General features: G+C 36.6%; 1 protein-coding gene across 1 annotated transcript in view; it reads left to right on the top strand.

Moving 5' to 3' along the window:
- The first annotated feature begins 14205 nt into the window (after nucleotides 1–14205).
- PIK3C3 (phosphatidylinositol 3-kinase catalytic subunit type 3) overlaps nucleotides 14206–19442 on the top strand; it is a 124537-nt gene continuing 119300 nt past the window's right edge. The window contains exons 1-2 of the mRNA XM_079109347.1: nucleotides 14206–14355; nucleotides 17968–18156. Coding sequence (XP_078965473.1) covers nucleotides 14288–14355; nucleotides 17968–18156 — 257 coding nt within the window. The 5' untranslated portion in view covers nucleotides 14206–14287. The remainder of the gene's footprint in view (nucleotides 14356–17967; nucleotides 18157–19442) is intronic.

Consider the following 19442-nt stretch of genomic DNA (forward strand, 5'->3'; position numbering starts at 1 on the left):
GCTGAGGCAGGAGGATCAACCTCAGGAAATTAGATTCTGCCTCCAAATTTAAAAAATTAAGAGGATCAGGGATGTAGCTCAAGTAGAACACCCTGAGCTAAATCCTGAATACTGCAAAAAACAAAACTTAAACAATTTAAAATCCATATACATATCCATGCCCATAAGTGAAAGGGTTTCAAAAGACATCTACAAGTTTGGAATATTTGTGGCTGAAGATTAAGGAAGGCTAAATAAAATAAGCTGCTTCTTGAAGTAAGTGGGACAATGAGGAAGAGGAGAATTTTGGGGTGAATACGGTGTGTTAGCAACAAATATCTGGGAAACCTGCCTTGCATAGAAGACTGCAGTTGGTTGGAGCACAAGCAAATCTATTCTGAGCCAGGTCTTTAATTTCAGCAACTTGGGAGGCTGAGACAGGAGGATCATAAGTTTGAGGCCAGCCTTGGCAACATAATAGAGCCCTAAGTAATTTGAAATGAGATCTTGTTTGGAAATAAAAAATAAAAAGGGATAGGGATGTAGCTCCAGGGTAAAACACCCTTGGGTTCAATTCCAACATAAAAGGAAAAAAAAAAAAAAAAAAAAAAGGAAGAAGATGGAGGAGGAGGAAGAGTGGAATCAGAAAGTCAATCCTGGGAAGTTATAGGGAAAAAATACAACAAAAGGAGGCAGAGTTAGAATTTGGAAGATGAAATGTTCCCAGAGAGGAGAAATGGTTTTTACTCCATTAGATGTGATTAGCCATTGAACAGTTTTGATCAAGGGAAGGATATACTCACTGTGATATGTAATAGAATATAGACCTGGTTAAAAAAAAAAATATCTAGATATGGTGTAAAGAATGGAACTAATTTTATCAGAGCTTTAAGTCACCTCTTTTTTTGTTGTTGTTTTGTTACTGGGGATTGAAACCAGGGCACTTCATCACTGGGCCACATTCACTGAGCTACATCCTCAGGCATTTGTTTTTTAAGTTTTTAAAAAAAAAATTTTTTTATTTGTTCTAATTGGTTATACATCACAGTAGAAAGCATTTTGATACATTGTATACCAATGGAGCATAACTACTCATTCCTCTGGCTGTACATGGTGCTGAGTCACACCAGTAGTGTAATCATACATGTATATAGGTAATAATGTCTCTCTCATTCTACCATCATCCCCATCCCCACCGCCCCATTCCTCCCTTCACTCCCCTCTGCATAATCCAAAGTTCCTTCATTCTTCCTTATCCAACTCCCACTATGGATCAGCATCCACTTTTCAAAGAAAATATTCAGCCTTTGGTCTTTGGGGGTTGGCTTATTTCACTTAGCATGATATTCTCCAGTTCCATCCATTTACCTACAAATGCCATAATTTCATTCTTCTTTAAGGCTGAGTAATATTCCATTGTGTATATATACCACATTGTCTTTATCCATTCATCCACTGTAGGGTATCTAGGTTGCTTCCATAGTTTAGCTATTGTGAGTTAAGCTGCTATAAACTTTGATGTGGCTGCATCACTGAAGTATGCTGATTTTAAGTTCTTTGGTTATAAACCAAGGAGTGGAATATCTAGGTCAAATGATGATTCCATTCCAAGTTCTCGTAGGAAACTCTATACTGCTTTCCAGTTGTTGCACCAATCTGCAGCCCCACAACAATGAATGAGTGTACCTCTTTCCCTACATCCTCACCAAAATATTATTGCTTTAATTCTTGGTAATTACCATTCTGACTGGAGTGAGATGAAATCTTAGAGTAGTTTTGATTTGCATTTCTCTTAATGGCAAGAGATGATGAACATCTTTTAATCTGTTTGTTGATCAATTGCATTTCTTCTGTGAAGTGTCTGTTCAGTTCCTTAGCCCACTTATTGATTGGGTTATTTGGGTGTTTTTGGTGTTAAGTTTTTTGAATTCTTGGGGGCTGGGGCTGTGGCTCAGCAGGGGAGCTCCTGTCTTGCATGTGTGAGGCACTGGGTTCAATCCTCAGCATCACATAAAGACAAATAAATAAAATAAAGGCATTCAAAAAAGAGTGCTTCATAATTTGGATAGTAATTTTAAAACAAAATTTCTTGACTTCTTTATCCATCCTGGAGATTAGTGCTCTATCTGAAATACATGTGGTAAAGATTTTTTCCCATTCTATAGGCTCTCTCTTCACATTATTGATTATTTTCTTTGCTGAGAAACTTTTTAGTTTGAATCCACTCCATTTATTGATTCTTAATTTTGCTTTTTTGCTTTCGGAGTCTTGTTAAGGAAGTCAGGTCCTAAGCTGACATGATGAGGATTTGGGCCTATTTTTCTTCTATTAGGTGCAGGGCCTCTGTTCTAGTACTTAAGTTTTTGATCCACTTTGAGTTGATTTTTGTGCAGGGTGAGAAATAGAGGTTTAATTTCATTTTGTCACATATGAATTTCCAGTTTTCCCAGCACCATTTGTTGAATAGGCTATCTTTTCTCCAATGTATATTTTTGGCACCTTTGTCTAGTATGAAGTAACTGTATTTATGTGGTTTTGTCTATTTTGTACCATTGGTGTACATGTCTATTTTGGTGCCAATACTGTACTGCTTTTGTTACTATTGCTCTGTAGTGTAGTTTAAGGTCTGGTAGTATGATGCCTCCTGCTTCACTGTTTTTGCTAAGGATTGCCTTGGATATTCTGGATCTCCTATTTTTCCAAATGAATTTCATGATTGATTTTTTCTAGTTCTATGAAGAATGTCATTGAAATTTTAATAGAAATTGCATTGAATCTGTATAACACTTTTGGTAGTATGGCCATTTTGACATTAATTCTGCCTATCCAAGAGCATGGGAGATCTTTCCATCTTCTAAGGTCTTCCTTAATTTCTTTCTTTAGTGTAGATTTCATTGTAGAGATCTTTCACCTCTTTTGTTAGCTTGATTCCCAAGTATTTTATTTTTTTGAGATTATTGTGAATGGGGTAATTTTCCTAAATTCTCTGCAATAGATTCTTCGCTTATGTATAGAAATGCATTCAATTTATGGGTATTGATTTTATATCCTGCTACTATGGTGAATTCATTTATGAGTTCTAGAAGTTTTCTGGTGAATTTTTGGCTCTTCTGAATATAGAATCATGTTGTTGGCTTTTAAAAAATTTGAGACAAGTTTCACTAAATTGCTTATGGCCTCACTAAATTGCTAAAGCAAGCCTCGACCTTGTGATTCTCCTGCCTGAGCCTCCCTAGCCACTGGGATTACAGGCATGCACCACTGTAACTGACAGCTGTTTTTTCTCTTTTTAAGAAGTTAAAGAAGACCCTCCTTAGCTTCGAGATGGCCTTCAAGAAACTCAAAGAGATTTTGGAAAGGGGTAGAGAAAGGAAGAAGCAAGAAGTAATCAAATATGGTCAGAGGTTCCTAGTATGCCCTGACCAGAAGTGTAATTTGGTGCCTGTCAGCATCACAGTGGTCAATCTCTTATAGAAAATCTTGGAAATTGCAATGAAGTTCCAAATCCATAGTTATCAGCATGACCCTCAGCGTTTGCTTTATTTGCTACAAGATTAAATTTCTAAATCTATTTCTAAATTAACAGCAATGGGTGGTACAGGTTAATGCTACTTAAGGCAATTTGGACCTCTCAGGAGAAATACAGACTTCAGAGCCAGGTACAATGGTGTAACTCTGTAATCCCAGTGATTTGGGAGGCTGAGGCAGGAGAACTGCAAGTTTGAGAACAGCCTCAGCAATTTAGCAAGGTCCTAAGCAAGTTAGCAAGACTCTCTCAGAATAAACAATAAATAAACAGGGGCTGAGAACGTGACTCAATTCCCAGTACCAAAAAAAAAAAAAAAAAAAAAAATAGAAATGAAGACTTCAAGTCTACTGAACAAGTCCACACACTCTGAAATGCAATTGTCACTTTACTATAATCCCTACTGAACCCTTCACACACTGGTCCAGAGAAGTTCTTCAATCCCTTCTGAGTTGATTCTCATTATTTCCAGATTCCATAACTACAAATTCACCTGCTTGATAAAATGCATTTGTAACAATCAATACTTACAACCATTTGTGGACATGTCCAAAGTGGCAAAAAATTTAAGCATGATGGGCATGTTCCCAGGAGAGGCCAAACAAAGCAATATAATGCCTTTGCCCACTCTCATTCTGTAAACAACTGTCTTCTTGTGCTTATTTAGTGCCATATACTTGCATTTTTGTACCGTGTGTTGATGATTTAATGAAAATGTTGTGACCAGAGGTTCACAGGAACATAATCCTTATTTCTCCTAGCAACAATGGTTCAGTATTTGCTAATTCATGATTCACTATGACTTTATAGAACATCACTATCACAAATAATTAGTCAACTATACTGCCACTGGGTAAAGATGTAGGCATGATGTGAATACGGTTTAAAAGAAAGTCTACTACTGAGCTGGTATCCGCAAACATTGAGGAAAGAAATATAGCAATAATTCCAAAACAACTAAAACTTTGCTGGATTTTTGTGTACTCCCTGAGTTCAGGAAAGTCTCTGTTTTCTCTGAATCACTGAGGAGAGCCCTAGTATATAATAACACTTCTGTGTTTTCCTGTCATTTGAATCTTTCTTTTTTCCCTTATGGAATCTCACCTCCAGCCCTGACAAACATTCTGTGTTCACAGAGGAAGTATTAACTTTCAGAATTCTTAAACAAATTCAGAGCTGAAATTCAAACCAACTCCCAGGCAAACCTCCTTTTCCCTTTTTATTTCAAAGTTTATACAGAAGCTTTTTGTTCTGTTTCTCACTAAAAATTTATTCCTCTGCAGTGAAGGTCTTACCTTCTTTTGGGGCTTCTGTCACTGTTTTCCTGTGCACTTACAGAATATGGTTAGGTGGCAACATACTCATAACGATGCCAGTGATCACAAGGAATTTGCATCAGTAATTGCCATCTGCGGATTCACAGGCTCTAATTGCTCTTCTTTCTTCTGGCTCAGAGATGCAAATCTGAGTGGTGGGTCAGTAACCTTTTCATGATTAAATATTCATGCACAAACACAAATGCACACAGGGCAAGACTATAAGAAGTACCAAGAAATAACAACAGTACTTCTGTTCTGTGGAGCATGTAGATGCACAAGTAAAGAATGCACACAGACCAGAATTGCAGATCAAACATAATGTGGGCTGAGCATATGCTCTGGATAACAAGTTTCCTGACAACAATGAGTTCTCAGAAATACCTGAAGTCATTATAATCCCACAATATTTATAGAACAAAATAAATAAAGCTCTTTCTGGCCCAAGACATTACAGGATAGGTTGCATGATGACACAGAAAACATATACAAAGAGCTATCAGGAGTGGTACTGTACATGAATGGGCTAAATATTTCCTCCCATGTGAGACCATAGGTTAGTGTTAGTATAGTGCTTGGGGTAAGTGGTGGTACCTTTTAAGTACTCAGTAAATATTTGTTAAATAAATTGATGACCTGCAAGATTCTGAATGGACCCAAATCATCTTTCTCCACAGAGCTAAACTAGTAAGTCAAGTTGTTTGTCTGAGAAAATAATCTGTAGAGAGGTAGAGGGATCAAAGGTAGTGCTAAATAACACTGAGAATGCTAAACATACTAGTGATTTATTTTCTGTTGTAAAAAGCAAGTTGGGAAATTAGTCTGCAATATTCCCTTACCATTGAATAAAAATAGTATGTCTTTGAAAATCAGACACACCTGGTTTTGCCACATATCACCTATTAATCCTACAAATCACCTAAACTACCTCTCAAAAACTTTTCGGTAAAATAGGGTAAAAACACATACTTCACTAATTTTTTTTGAAATAATTAAATAAAAGAATATCCATGAAATCACCTATTGTGATGGGTGGTGTTTCAAGTGCTATGTTATTTCTTACTTTCCTTACTTTCCACATGTGCTTTGGGTCAGTAACTAAAGTTAACCACAGGGTACAGTGGTATCTTGGTCAATTTGGGCCACTGTAAGAAATTACCACAGACAGGGTGGCTTAAACGGCCAATGTTTATTTCTCACAGATACAGAGGCTGGGATTCTGAAATCAAGGTGCCAAAAGGGTTAGATCCACCAGGTTTCTCCTCCAGGCTGCAGACTCTTGACCTTTCATTGTAGCCTTATGTGGCAGTACTGCAAGAGTTCTCAGTCCTTCGTTTAGAAGGACACTAATTCATTCATTTTTTACCTAATTATTCCCCAAAGTCCCTGCTTTCAAATAGAATCATACTGGGGCTTAGATTCAACATATGAATTTGGGGGGACACAGACTTTCAGTTCACAACAATTGGTAAATAAAATTGACACAAGTTCCCTCACAGATGTGCCTCTACAAAGGGAGAATTCTGTCAATCAAATTATTATGATAGAAACTCTTGAAGAATACAGAAAGAATAGATTTATTATATTTATTTATTTATTTATACAAGGAATTTAACCCAGGGGTCCTTTACCACTGAGTCACATCCCCAGCCCTTTTCACTTTTTTTTTTTTTTTTCAGTTTTTGAGACAGGATCTAAGTTGATTCAGCCTCCTGAGTTGCTGAAATTATAGGCATGTTGCCACTGTGCCCAGCCAGGATAGATTTTTTGAGTGAGATAATCTAACTAGTGTTAGGGAAAGAAAGTTGCTTCAGAGAGACATCCCTAAAGGAGAAATCTTAGACTTGCATTTCAGAGACCTAAGGATCTGTGGGAGTAGAGGAGGAGGATGAAAATTCTCCCAGTGTCCAGCATAGCTTTACATAGGTTCACTGTGTCAAGCACAGTGGTATACAGCCTGCATTTCCAGCAACTTTAGAGGCTGAGGCAAGATGGCAAGTTCAAGGCCAGTCTCAGCAAATTTAGCTGACATCCTGTTTCACAAGAAAAACTTTCAAAAGGCTGGGGATGTAGCTTGGTATTAGAGTGCCCCAGGTTCAATCCCCAGTATTTCAAAATAAATAAATAAATAATTAAAGAAAAATAAATAGACAAATAAAGGTCCAAACTAGATGGAACTTAAGAGTCTTTCATCAAATTGAGACAAGTACAGAGTGACCGAAGAGAGCAGTGTGAGAACATAATGTTTTTTTGTTTTGTTTTGTTTTGTTTTGGAGCTTTAACCAAGTGGTGCTTTACCACTGGGCTACATTCCCAGCCCTTTTTTAAAAAGTATTTAAAATTTTGAGATAGGGTCTTTCTAACTTGCTTGGGTTCACTAAATGACTGAGCTATCCTGGACCTTGAGGTCTTCCTGCCTCACCCTTCCAAGTTACTGGGATTACAGGTGTGTGCCATTGTGCCCAAGTTAGGCTACATTCTTCTAAAAATTTTTCTTTTACATACAGCTGAAAGCATACTAATCCTAACACAGCATTAAATGACATTTTCAATCTGGGCATGGTGGCCCACTCCTGTAATTTCAGGGACTCCAAAGACAGAGCAGGATGATGCAAGTTCAATTCCAGTCTCAGCAACTTTTCAAGACTCTTAGGAATTTAGTGACATTCTGACTCAAAAACAAAAAATAAAATGGACTGGTAAAGTAGCTCAGTGGTGAAAAAAAAAAGTGAGAAAAAAGATGTCCAGGTGAAGATGACTTTAGTTACTCCATGTTATTATAAAAAATGCAGGAACCTTTTGTTCTTCCATTCTTCCAACTGCAGTATTTTGGCTTTTATTATCAAGCTCACATTTCAGGGTTTTCAGATGATTACAGAAGCTCCTGACTTCATTTTACCACCTCAGCTTCCAGTGTAAGAAGAGAGAGTGTTCTTGATAATAGCCACTCTAATTGGAGTAAGATGAAATCTTAGAGTTGTTTTAATTTGCATTTCTCTAATTACCAGAGATGTTGAATACTTTTTCATATATTTGTTAATCGCCTGTTTGTCTTCTTTTGTAAAGTGACTGTCCAGTTCCCTGGCCCATTCATTGATTGGGTTCTTTGTGTTTTTGGTGTAAATATCATGTTAAGTGGAATAAGCCAATCCCAAAAAACAAAATCCTGAATATTTTCCCTGATAAGTGGATGATGATATATAATGGAGGTGGGAGTGGTGGTCAGAGAAGAATGGAGGAACTTTAGAGGGAAATGAGAGGGAGGGAGGTATGAAAAATGGTGGAATGAGATAGACATCATTACCCTATGTATATGTATGATTACACAAATGGTATGAATCTACATCGTGTACAACCATAGAAACGAAATAATATACCCCATTTGTGTACAATGAATCAAAATGCAGTTGGTAAAAATTTTAAAAATGGGGTTCTGTTAGCAATGGCTAAATGGAATTAAAAATTGGGAGGAGACAGCTCAGTGCATACCTGTAATCCCAGAGACTTAGAGACTGAGGAAGGAGGATTGTAAGTTCCAGGCCAGTCTCAGCAAATGAGTGAGACCCTAAGCAATTTAGGTAGACTCTGTGTCACGATAAAAATAAAAAAGTTTGGGATGTAGCTCGGTGGTAAAGCACCCCTGGGTTCAATTCTCAGTATCCGACCCCCCCACACAAAAAAATTGGGAGGGGACAAATGAAAGTAGTGGCCATATCATATGCAGGACTTGGGTCTTTGTCTTTGAGAGACTAAACATACACATGAGAAAGGTCTGACCTTACACAACTCTGACCCGTTCTGCACTAAGTAGCTCAGGGAGCTTCATCACAACCTCCATGGCAATCTACCCCAAATGGTTAGCACTTCATACATGCCAGTGTCCCAACTTTTGCTCCTTCTTCCAATTCAGGACCAAACACAAAAAGATAAATATGTTCCTCTAACCATTAAGAAATAATGCCCCACTTCTAGTTAATTGGCACCAGCTTCCCCTTACCTCTAATTAGGACATGCTGGAAGCTTTCCCTTTTTGCTATCAAGCTTTTACACTATTTATTTGCATTTGAGTTTTTACTAACTGCAAATGACGGTGGCAACATACAGTGCCGTAGCAAGCTCTGAATGAATTGCTTTTCTCCTCCTCCTCCTCTTCCTCCTCCTCTTTCTCCTCCTCCTCTCCTCCTCCTCTCCTCCTCCTCTTTCTCCTTCTTCTCCTCCTCTTCCTCCTTTTCTCTCCTTTTCCTTCTCCTTCTTTCTGGGAATTGAACCCAGAGGCGCTCTACCACTAAGCTACAGCCCCAGCACTATATATGGATGTATAGGTGTTTTCTCTAAATTGCCCAGACTGTCCTTGAATTTGTGATCCTCCCATCTCAGCCTATTGAGTCACTGGGAGGACAGGCATGTGCTACCAAGCCAGTCTGTATGTTCTTACATGTGTTGGTCTCTGTTTATCGGAAGAAATGTATTAGAAGATTTTAAGTAAAAGAGAGTAACATAATGAAATTGCCAGAAAGAGGGGATATGAAACAACTAATTATAAAGTAGCTAAATGCTTTAATAATCTAATCCTAAATCTCGCTGCTTTAACATCATTAAAAAATACATTTCTTGTTCATATCCGACCCCAACAGGTGTTTGTAGATGGTTTTCCAAGCATTGATTTAGAGAACCAAAGTTTTTCTACGTTTTGGTTTGCCAATATTTAAAGTCTCAGAGACCACCACTGGACCATCTCCATCTGACTAGGATATAAAGTAGAGACACACAATGTGACAAACTGCACTGAGGTTTTATGGCCTGGAAAAGTTATGCTTTTGTTTTGCCCACATTCCATCTCCCAGATTTAACCCCATGACTACAGCCTGTATCCCAATGAGACTGAGAAATGCACTCTTCCTGTGCATCTGAAGGAAAATGAAGCAAGTTGCTTATTCATACAATATTGAGTCTGCCCTCTGGAAACCATTAGAACAGTGCAGGGAAGAAGTGATGGTACCTGAATCAAGGAGAAGGTACTGAAGATGGAAAGAAGCTGACAAATTCAAAAAAATACTTAGGAGCTAAATTGATAGTGTATGCAAAGGCTAAAAGGTTCTGGTGTATTAGTTCATTGAGAATTCTAGAACTCTAATTCATTGTAGTTTGTGATTGATAGTGGGGATGAGCATACTTTTTTAATTGCTCAAATTGAAAAGTCTCAGGCAAGATTAAATACTGAAAAGAAATCAGCAGGAGGAAAGAGATCAAAGATATGCCTCCAAGTTTCCTAAGAAGATGAAAATTCAGAAGGTAGAATTCAGAGAACAGGTAGAGGCATTGGCCTTAAACAGAGGGATTTATGCCAATTTTATTGTAATAAAGAGAGAAAAAAAGAGCAGACTGGTGCAATATGCAGATAACTATATTTGACTTTTTGAAGGAGGTGGTTGGCAGGGGGAAGTTGAGTTCTTATCTCATCACTTTTCCCTTCTCTGAGAAGTAGGAGGTGAGACCATGTGCAGAGAGTGAGGAAAGGAAGTAGAAAGTCTAAGGATTGAGAATAGGAGATAAAAGTAGCTGTATGGTCATAGAAAATACAGAAAGATGTTTGACCACAAAGAGCTTTGTGATTAGGAATTCATAATTATATCAGAGAGTCCTGTTGTGGACTTTGTTCACTAGTGATGTATTGTGTGGAACAGGTATGGAGCTCTGCAGTCATGTTGTACTTTCAGAGTTGGTATTTTACCAGGTAAATGGTGTTAAAAGAGAAGTAAAGAGGTAAAATCTAACCACAAGTTTCAAACTAAAATATCCAGAATTCAATGGATATATGTGAACCAATGAAACAGATACTGTTTGAGGCAACTGAGAATTTGGGGACTTTACAGTAAGTGAGAAAATGCATGCCACACTTGAGTCGTAAAGAATACATGGAAAGGCAAATTATAATCAGAAGAAAGCTTGTTGAGCATTGAATCAGCAAAATAGGAATTAACTCTAGTAGCTAATTGAAGGAATTCTTGTCAACAGTCAGTGAAAATGCTCTTTTATTTATCAGGTCTTCAATCAAGTAACTTGAGTCAGTGACTAAAAAATTCAGAGCTTTAAAATACAGACTCAGTGTAAAAATGCATTCTACTGTCATGTATAACCAATTTGAACAAATAAAAAAATTCAAATAAATGAAACACAGACTGAAACAAAAATGTGTTTCCAATAAAAATATTTTAAAATCTTGACTCAAAATAACATAAATAACAGTAAGATCATTCCTATGCTGTTGTTCTGCTCTCCTTTCCAGAGTCTGAATACCAGAGGTCATTTCCATAAGGAAGGAAAGTCACCGGCATGTTCCTTGCCACAACCTGATCAGAAAATATAACCTAATTCTATTGCTCCTTTTATAGGCTAACATGCTTGATAGTGTGCCATTCAATTCTAAGTTTTCTTTGCTCATTTGTGGCACAGAGAGGGGAAACTTCTTTATATAATTGGGCAGTGGCAAAGAAGCACACGTGCAAGACATATTTTTATTATTTTTCAGGATAACTCGTGATTTTTATTCTTTCCCTTTAGTAGGTGACATAAACTTCTTTTTGAATGGAACCTGTGAGGTCTTGAGGGTTTCCACATTATGATGACTCATGGTTATGCATCAAACCCACATTTTCCCACACTCTCCCTTCACCAGTGTCCATGTGTCTTGGATTATGAGGTAGGATTTGCCAAGTTTCTTAGCACTGTTGTCTGTTCTGTTATGCGATAGAATTCTAAAGTACTTAGTGTTATAAGAAAACTTGCAGGGAAAATTTTTAATTGGAGAAAAAGGATTTATAAAATACTTTTAATCTCCCAATATCATATTCATTTGTTCTTGATGGCAGCTCAATAACAGATGGTTGTTTTTTAAGCTATAATTGCCTTTTTAAAATTACAAGCTAAAAATAATAAATTGGGTCATAGAAACTGGCAAAAACAAATCTGATTATCACTGAACAATTGGAGGAATGGACTACAATCAACCAATTTCTAAACCAGTATTAAAATATGCCATTAGAATAATTAAATGTGAAATTGGATCAAGATGACAAAGACAGCACAAAATCAAAACTGTAATTCCAAAGGCAAATTAAGTAGGATATTGTATAGTCAGTGAAATAGGCTATTACACAAAGAAAACACTGATGGCTATATGTAATTTTTATACAGATAGGTCATTGTGGTTTCTTGCAGTACAAATTATGTTCTATAACTATACATGTATGTTGTATTCATTAATGGGAAGAAAACAATCATTTCTTTTCTTTTTAAGAATAAGATACCTGAAGTTTCCATTTATTCTATGAACATGAACTTGTTAATTGGACTATGGTACTGAAATCTACCAATCAACACCTCCCTGACCTATGGTTGTTCCAAGAAAGGCTGTTATTTTTGCTTCTCTTGTCTCTTCCCATGCTTCTTTGAATTATCAAAACTTTCCTCAAAATTATTGTATTTGTTTATCTCGTGGCATTAAAGTATGTAACAAATTACAGTAACATTGTATAGGAAGGATTCTTCAACAATAAATTTTGAATATTGTTAGAAATTTAATATAACTATCTTGAATTCTGTGAATGAGTATAAGTACTGATACTTTATTTTCACGCCTTTTACTGTGTTGTTTTTGCAACTCTTTTGGAGGTGGGACAATTAGTGTTAATTTCATTGTTATGAGTTAATGAGAAAAGGAAAGAGTTAGGCTTAAAACAAAAAGATGCTTTGGAACTAAGTTGAAGCCAAAAGACCTTTTGGTGATTATACTAATGGAGACTTCAGGAGAAGTCTAGAAAAGTGAATTGCCATTTGGACTACAAGAGTACATAGGTACTGAATTTCAAAGAACCAAAGGAGTAATCCAAGTCTTATGCCATATTCACCTTGCAAGCAATAGCGTTTCAGCAAAAAGACATTATTAAGATTGCTAATTTGAGGTTTTTATATTCAATTTGTAAAATTATTTGGTTATACATATATATGTTTTTATTTGAGTTTATACACTAAATAACATTATAATGAAACTAATTTAAGTTAGGACTCTAATTAGATAATTTAGTTCTTTTTACAGTCAAGACTTTTTTGAAGTTTGAGAACCTGTTTCAGATCAAACCTCACACTCCCTGCTGAAATTATAAACAGAGCACTTGTGACAATTTGTTTTATTGTTACACACTCTTATTACTAGAAATTTCATTTTTTATTGTTTGTTGAAATTACATTTTACATAAATTAATCATTTGGAGGTAGTTATTTTAAGGAACAAATCAAATATATTCTCTTTTATAACTTTCAATTATAGAATATCATCACATTTTTCTTTTGTCAGCTTGCATCATTTTATGACTTCAACAAGTAATTTTGGGAAGAATCTTTAAGCAAAATATTGTGCATTATCCACTTCTATTCCTTTCCAGGCTAAATAGTTCAACCTACCTCTGAAAGGGTATTTTTAAAAAAAAAAATCTTTCTCTCTTCTTTTCCTGATTCCTCAATATCCTATTTACTCTACTTTACACATACTTGGATAATGTCTTTCTTAAAATAAGTCATTTAGAAATTGGAGACTTTCAATGTCATCAGTAATAATATATAGGAATTATTAATTGAGAAACATATTAGCTCTGAGGGGGAAAATATACATGGCATACTATCCTTGTTTTCAGAGTATTAAATGAAATTGGAAATGAAAATTACAATTTCGGATTATATTAAATATTACAAAATAAGCATTATAGGAATTTGGAGAACTCAGAGATCTGTGTACTGAAGTTACTACTGAGGTTTTATAATTGCTAAGTAGTGTCGGGTCTTGAAAGGTAGCTACCTTGAATCCGAATACACTTAGGCACTTTGGCCAAAGTACCATAAATCTTAGTAGTAGCAAGAATAAAATCCACGTTGCTTTGTTTTTTATCTTTTCTTGTACTCTTTGCAATAGAAAAGAGAAAATCTTGGCTTGAGACTGCACATTAGTGGTCAAATCTTCCATTTATGAGAAGGTGGAATTTAAACTTGGAAAAATGCTAATTTTTGTGGTTGTTCCCCATTTGATATGCAATGAAAGTTGTTCCCATGATTTTGGAATCAAATTTCGTTTTAGATTGTTTCTAGGTACAGCGCAAGCTCAAATGACTTCTGTTTCTTTAAAAAAAGAAAAGATCCTGTCAAGACAGGAAGACTGGAATGTTACCGGATAGGCTGTGTTTCCGGCATTCTATTTACCCTTAAGCAAGATGGTGGGTGAAGTTTGCACATGCGCAGAGGCAACGTTTGAGAGGGAAGTTCCGGCGCGTTAGTATGCGCTTCAGGCAGTGATTGGTAGCCTGAGGGGGAGGGGCGGAACCGGAAGCACCTGTGTAGTGAAAATCAAGTGGTTCAATTCTGGCGTCTTTCCTTTGCCTCGCTTCCCGGTTCAGGTTGTGCTTTTACTGAGGTTATCATGGGCGAAGCAGAGAAGTTCCACTATATCTACAGTTGTGACCTAGACATCAACGTGCAGCTTAAGATGTAAGAGCACCCTGGGAACAGGGAGTGGGATTGTTAGGGTGTAGGGAAGGGGAAGCAGGGCCCTGTAGGAGACAAGGGACTGGAACAGAAGATGGTGACTTTCGTGAAGATCAGTACTGGGGGCAACCGGGAGGATTGTGGCCAGGGAACCCAAGAGCGGATTATGAGGGGCCCTGTGAGAGAAAGTTTGACTTGGTTTCCATAAGATATTGAGGGATGGGAACAAGCTCTAACTTCCACAGTGTTTACAGTCTTAAAAGCATTTTGCTTTTCAACTTTTTGAGGAGTTACTACTTCCTAATTTTACTCATGAAAAATTCAAGGCGTGAAGTCGTCTTCCCGCCATAAATAAGTGGAAAATTTTTACTTTAGAGCAGAGTTTAAGGTTGCGTGCATGATGCCCTGGGTTTGATCTCTAATACTCCTCGCAAACAGCAGCAGCAACAACAACAACAACAACAACAACAACAAAAACAAACAAACAAACAAAAAAAAACAACAGGGTTGGAGGGTAGAATAGAGACCGCAGCAATTTTGAAGAGATGGACATGTTAGATGTGATGGTTGAGAGTAAGATGAGCTCATGAGTGCCGTATTACGGCATTAAAGGTGATGGAAGCATAGATTGAATCTTTGGGCAGTCTGACATTAAGGCAGGGGCGTTGTGAGAATGTCCAAGATGAGAGTTTCAGTTGCAAAGGGACCATGAAGATAGGAGAAAACATCTTGCGGGAGAAATTTGGGGCGCTATGTTTACAGTTAACCTCAGTAGCATGACATCTTGAAATGAGAGTAATGGATTTGATACAATAATAGGGAATAGAGTTGGAAATCATGTTTTTAAAAGGTAGATGTATAGAACTATTTTTGAAGCTATTGGATTATTAATCACAATATAATTCATAATCAGTAAACATTTATTTTGTTGTTGTTGTTGTTATTGTGGTTGTTTTGTTTTGTTTTGTTACTGGGGATTGAACCCCGGCAGCTACATTCCCAGACCTTCTTATTTTTTATTTTGAAACAGTCTCACCAAGTTTCTCAGGGCCCTAAGATGCTGAGGCTAAACTCAAACTTTTGATCTTCATGCCTCAGCCTCCTAGGATTACAGGTGTGAGTAACCATGCCTGGCTTCTTGTGTATTTTTAATCAATATTATGCATATTTGTTATTCAAGGGGCTGAATGTCCGCATCATGTAATAAATACATTTTCTCAGTGCCCTTAGGACATGGTCACTTCAGCTGTCCCAAAGCACTATTAAAAAAAAAAAAAACAACTTGTCCAAACCTGAGTTTATCATTTACTTACCTGTCTTAACTATAATCTTCCTGTGTTTTCTATTTGGTGATTGTTACCATGATCCAATTTTGTTAAGACAAGCTGAGTCTTAATGATAATCCTTTCTTACAGTCTCTGTTGTGTCACTCAGCAAGATATTTTAAATCTGACTGCTAAACTTCTTTGTTCCATTCTCCTTTTTCTGTCTTACTGCTCCAGTAGTAGGATACCATTTGGTGGCAGGTCTCCTAATTTTTCTCACTTTCAGTCTTACCCCTCTAGTTTGTATGTTTTTATGTTTAATGCCAAAAGTATAAATACAATCTGATTATGTTATTTTCTCACTTCAGTTAACAGTATTTTTCCCCCCATACTAGAGATTGAATCCAGGGGTCCTTAACCACTGAGCTACATCCCTAGCCCTTTTTATTTTTTATTTTGAGACAAGGTCTCACTGAGTTGCTTGGGACCTTGCTAAGTTGCTGAGGCTGGCTTTCAATTTGAGATCCTCCTGCCTCAGCCTCCTGAGTAGCTGGGATTACAGGCTTAAGTCACCACACCTGGCTTAACAGGTTCTTAAATGTTCCTTTTGTGAATTTGAAAGTTACGTATATTTACTGTCTAGCTCCTACTTTTCATTCATTTTTACCTTCTTCCTCATAGCTTTATGCTTTACCTATACCAAACAACTTGCATCTCCCCACACCATATTGCCAGTTTGCATTTGCTTTTGTATGTGCTGTTTTTTGTTGTTGTTTATTTCTTGTTTTTAAGCATTAAGGAAGCAATTTTTATTCAATGTGATATGTGCTTTCACTGGAATAAATGAGACAAATACAAGACATACCAAAGTTCAACATCAAAGCGTTGTTTACATCTGATAATATGAAGAATAGTCTGTTAAACAACAGTACACAGTAAAGTCTGGGTCTCTTAAGGATGAAGACAATGGTAGTGGTGGTAAAATGGTTCCCAAAGGTGATTACTTCATAACTGAGACCAGAAACTGATGAATAGATGGAGATCACCCTTCCACACAGAGGAATTTTGGTGTGAAATTTTCATAGAATTGAAACTATGTTCACTGCCATTTGTGCAGACTGGAAATTCCAAGGCTGAGTGAGGCACTTCATCTGGGGAGAGCCTTCTTCCTGGGATTCATGGCAGAGTTCCAAGGTTGGGCAGGGTATCCCATGAGAGACCAACTATATGTACTGGGCAGGGTATCCCATGAGAGACCAACTATATGTACTGGGCAGGGTGTCCCATGAGAGACCAACTATATGTACTGGGCAGGGTGTCCCATGAGAGACCAACTATATGTACTGGGCAGGGTGTCCCATGAGAGACCAACTATATGTACTGGGCAGGGTATCCCATGAGAGACCAACTATATGTACTGGGCAGGGTATCCCATGAGAGACCAACTATATGTACTGTTCTTTATCTTTGAAATGACTTCCTACCGCTTTTCCTCCCGTTTCCTGTGTGTTGTTCAGGATTATTTCAGGCATTTGTGTAAGATCCTAGATCCCTGCCCCAAAAGGTTAGGTGTTTCTGATGCTTTATTTATCTTCCTGTAAAGGGAAGATTATTAGCTTTGGCTTCTTTGCCCTGGATTTTTTTGGTGCTCTATTGCTTGCTTAATTACCTTAGACAATATGTTTGAGTCTGTTTCCTCACGTATACAATGAGAATATAAGTGAAAGTAATAAAGAAAGATCATGTAAAATGTTTGGACGTTATCTGATATAATCTTGACGTCTAAGGAATGCTTCTATCTCTTTAATAATGTCCTGCACATTATCTTTTATGACATGTAACACTATATTTTTTAATTTTAAGAAATGGTCAGATAATAAGTCTATCATTAAAAAAAAAAAATAGAAAGAATATAAAAAGAATATCCAGGCAAAAGTAAGTTTTTCTTCTAGAAGCTATGACTTAACATTTCGTCTCACACCATATTGTTTATTTTGTCTTTCACTTCTGGACTCCCATGCCTACTACACTGAACGTTTATTGAAAGAGTAGTTGAATAAGTGGTCAACTTGAATAAAAAAACTCAGGCAAGAGTTGGTGGCAGGATTTAAGATGAAAAAGCCTAAAATTGAGAAATGTGTTGATGAGGATAGAATATTCATGGACATATTATGATTTTCAGAAAACTTTATCATATATAATTGTATTTAATTTATAAACCTGGAAAATGTTCTTTCATAGTCTAAGATTACTTTGACAGCATAAACTTTGCAACTTTTTCTAATATTGTGCATTTGTATATTTGCTTGAAAAATGTATGTCTAACACATTATTTTTCTTGTGCTTTTAGAGGAAGTTTGGAAGGGAAGAGAGAACAAAAGAGTTATAAAGCTGTCCTAGAAGACCCCATGTTAAAGTTTTCAGGGCTGTACCAAGAGACATGCTCTGATCTTTATGTTACTTGTCAAGTTTTTGCAGAAGGAAAGCCTCTGGCCTTGCCAGTGAGAACATCTTATAAGGCATTTAGTACAAGATGGAAGTAAGTTTTGTGTTGTGTTGTTTTGTTTTTGCACGTGGTAGATGTATGAGTGTACCTTTTTCCCCACATCCTCATCAATATTTATCGTTTTTTGTATTCTTGATAATTGCCATTCTGATTGGAGTGAGAAGAAATCTTAGAGTAGTTTTGATTTGCATTTCTCTAATTTTTAAAGATGTTAACATTTTTTCATTTATTTGTTGATCCATTTTATATGATATTGGGAAAGGTTAAGGATTAAGGAAGGAATGACATGGGGAAGAAGAGAACAAAATGATATTCAAAATAGCTTTTTGGTGTCTGACTAGATCTTTTCCTAAGTTGTAGAATATTTAGAGCAGTTTTCAAACTTTTCATCTGTAGGCCTGTTTTCTTCACAAGAACTGTTGTTCAGGAACCCAATATGTTAAACAGATTAAAGTGGAATTACTTTGATTTAAAGAGGTTTTGGGGGCAAGGAGTTGAATAGCCAAGGTTTGAGGTGAATGATCATTTGGTCTTCAGCATTGTCTCCTAGAAATTAAAGAACAGAAATAGAGGTGAGTCATTTCATAGTTCAGTTTGAATATTCACTGATTTTTCTTTCTAATTTGTTTCTTGCATTCATTATGGTGATTGAACCTAGGAATGCTTCACCACTGAGCCACATCTTCAGACCTTTCTATTTTTTATTTTTGAGACAGGATTTTCCCAAGTTGCTGAGTGTAAAATTGAACTTGCGATTCTCCTTCCTCAGTCTCCCAAGATGCTGGGTTGCTGGGATTACAGACTGGTCCACCATGTCCAGCTTTCCTTAGTTTTAGCCAGAGTTCATTAACTTCTTGGTTAGTGGCAAAAGATGGTTCTATTTAGTATTTTTCTTTTCAGCCTACTCTACCATGTAGTAATTAATTCATATTTAAGCTTATCTATAGAGATAATGGCTTTCTTAAGTATGAAGTTTATTTTTTTCAGAACGTTATTGAAGAGAATGTTTTAATGATTTTTTGCTTCTTAAAATTGATGGTTATCTTCAACTTTTCCTAGAAGTTCTCAAATTTATATGGTGCATAACAGTGATGTGTTCCTTAAGTTTTTGCAAATTCTGATCATTTTTTGCCCAATCAAATGTATTTGACCTAGACTGAGGTAAGTTCCTTTGAGGATAATTGAGTAAACAGAGAAATAGGATTCTGTGTGTCTTCTGGGTATTGGTTTGTGAAAACCATCTGCTGCCTAATGGAGTAGAACTTGTCAAATGAAACCATTTTAAATGCAGGAGAAAGTTCAGAAAAACAAATATAGAA

This window comes from Sciurus vulgaris (assembly GCF_902686455.1).
Source record: "Sciurus vulgaris genome assembly, chromosome: 13".
NCBI classification, from domain to species: domain Eukaryota; kingdom Metazoa; phylum Chordata; class Mammalia; order Rodentia; family Sciuridae; genus Sciurus; species Sciurus vulgaris.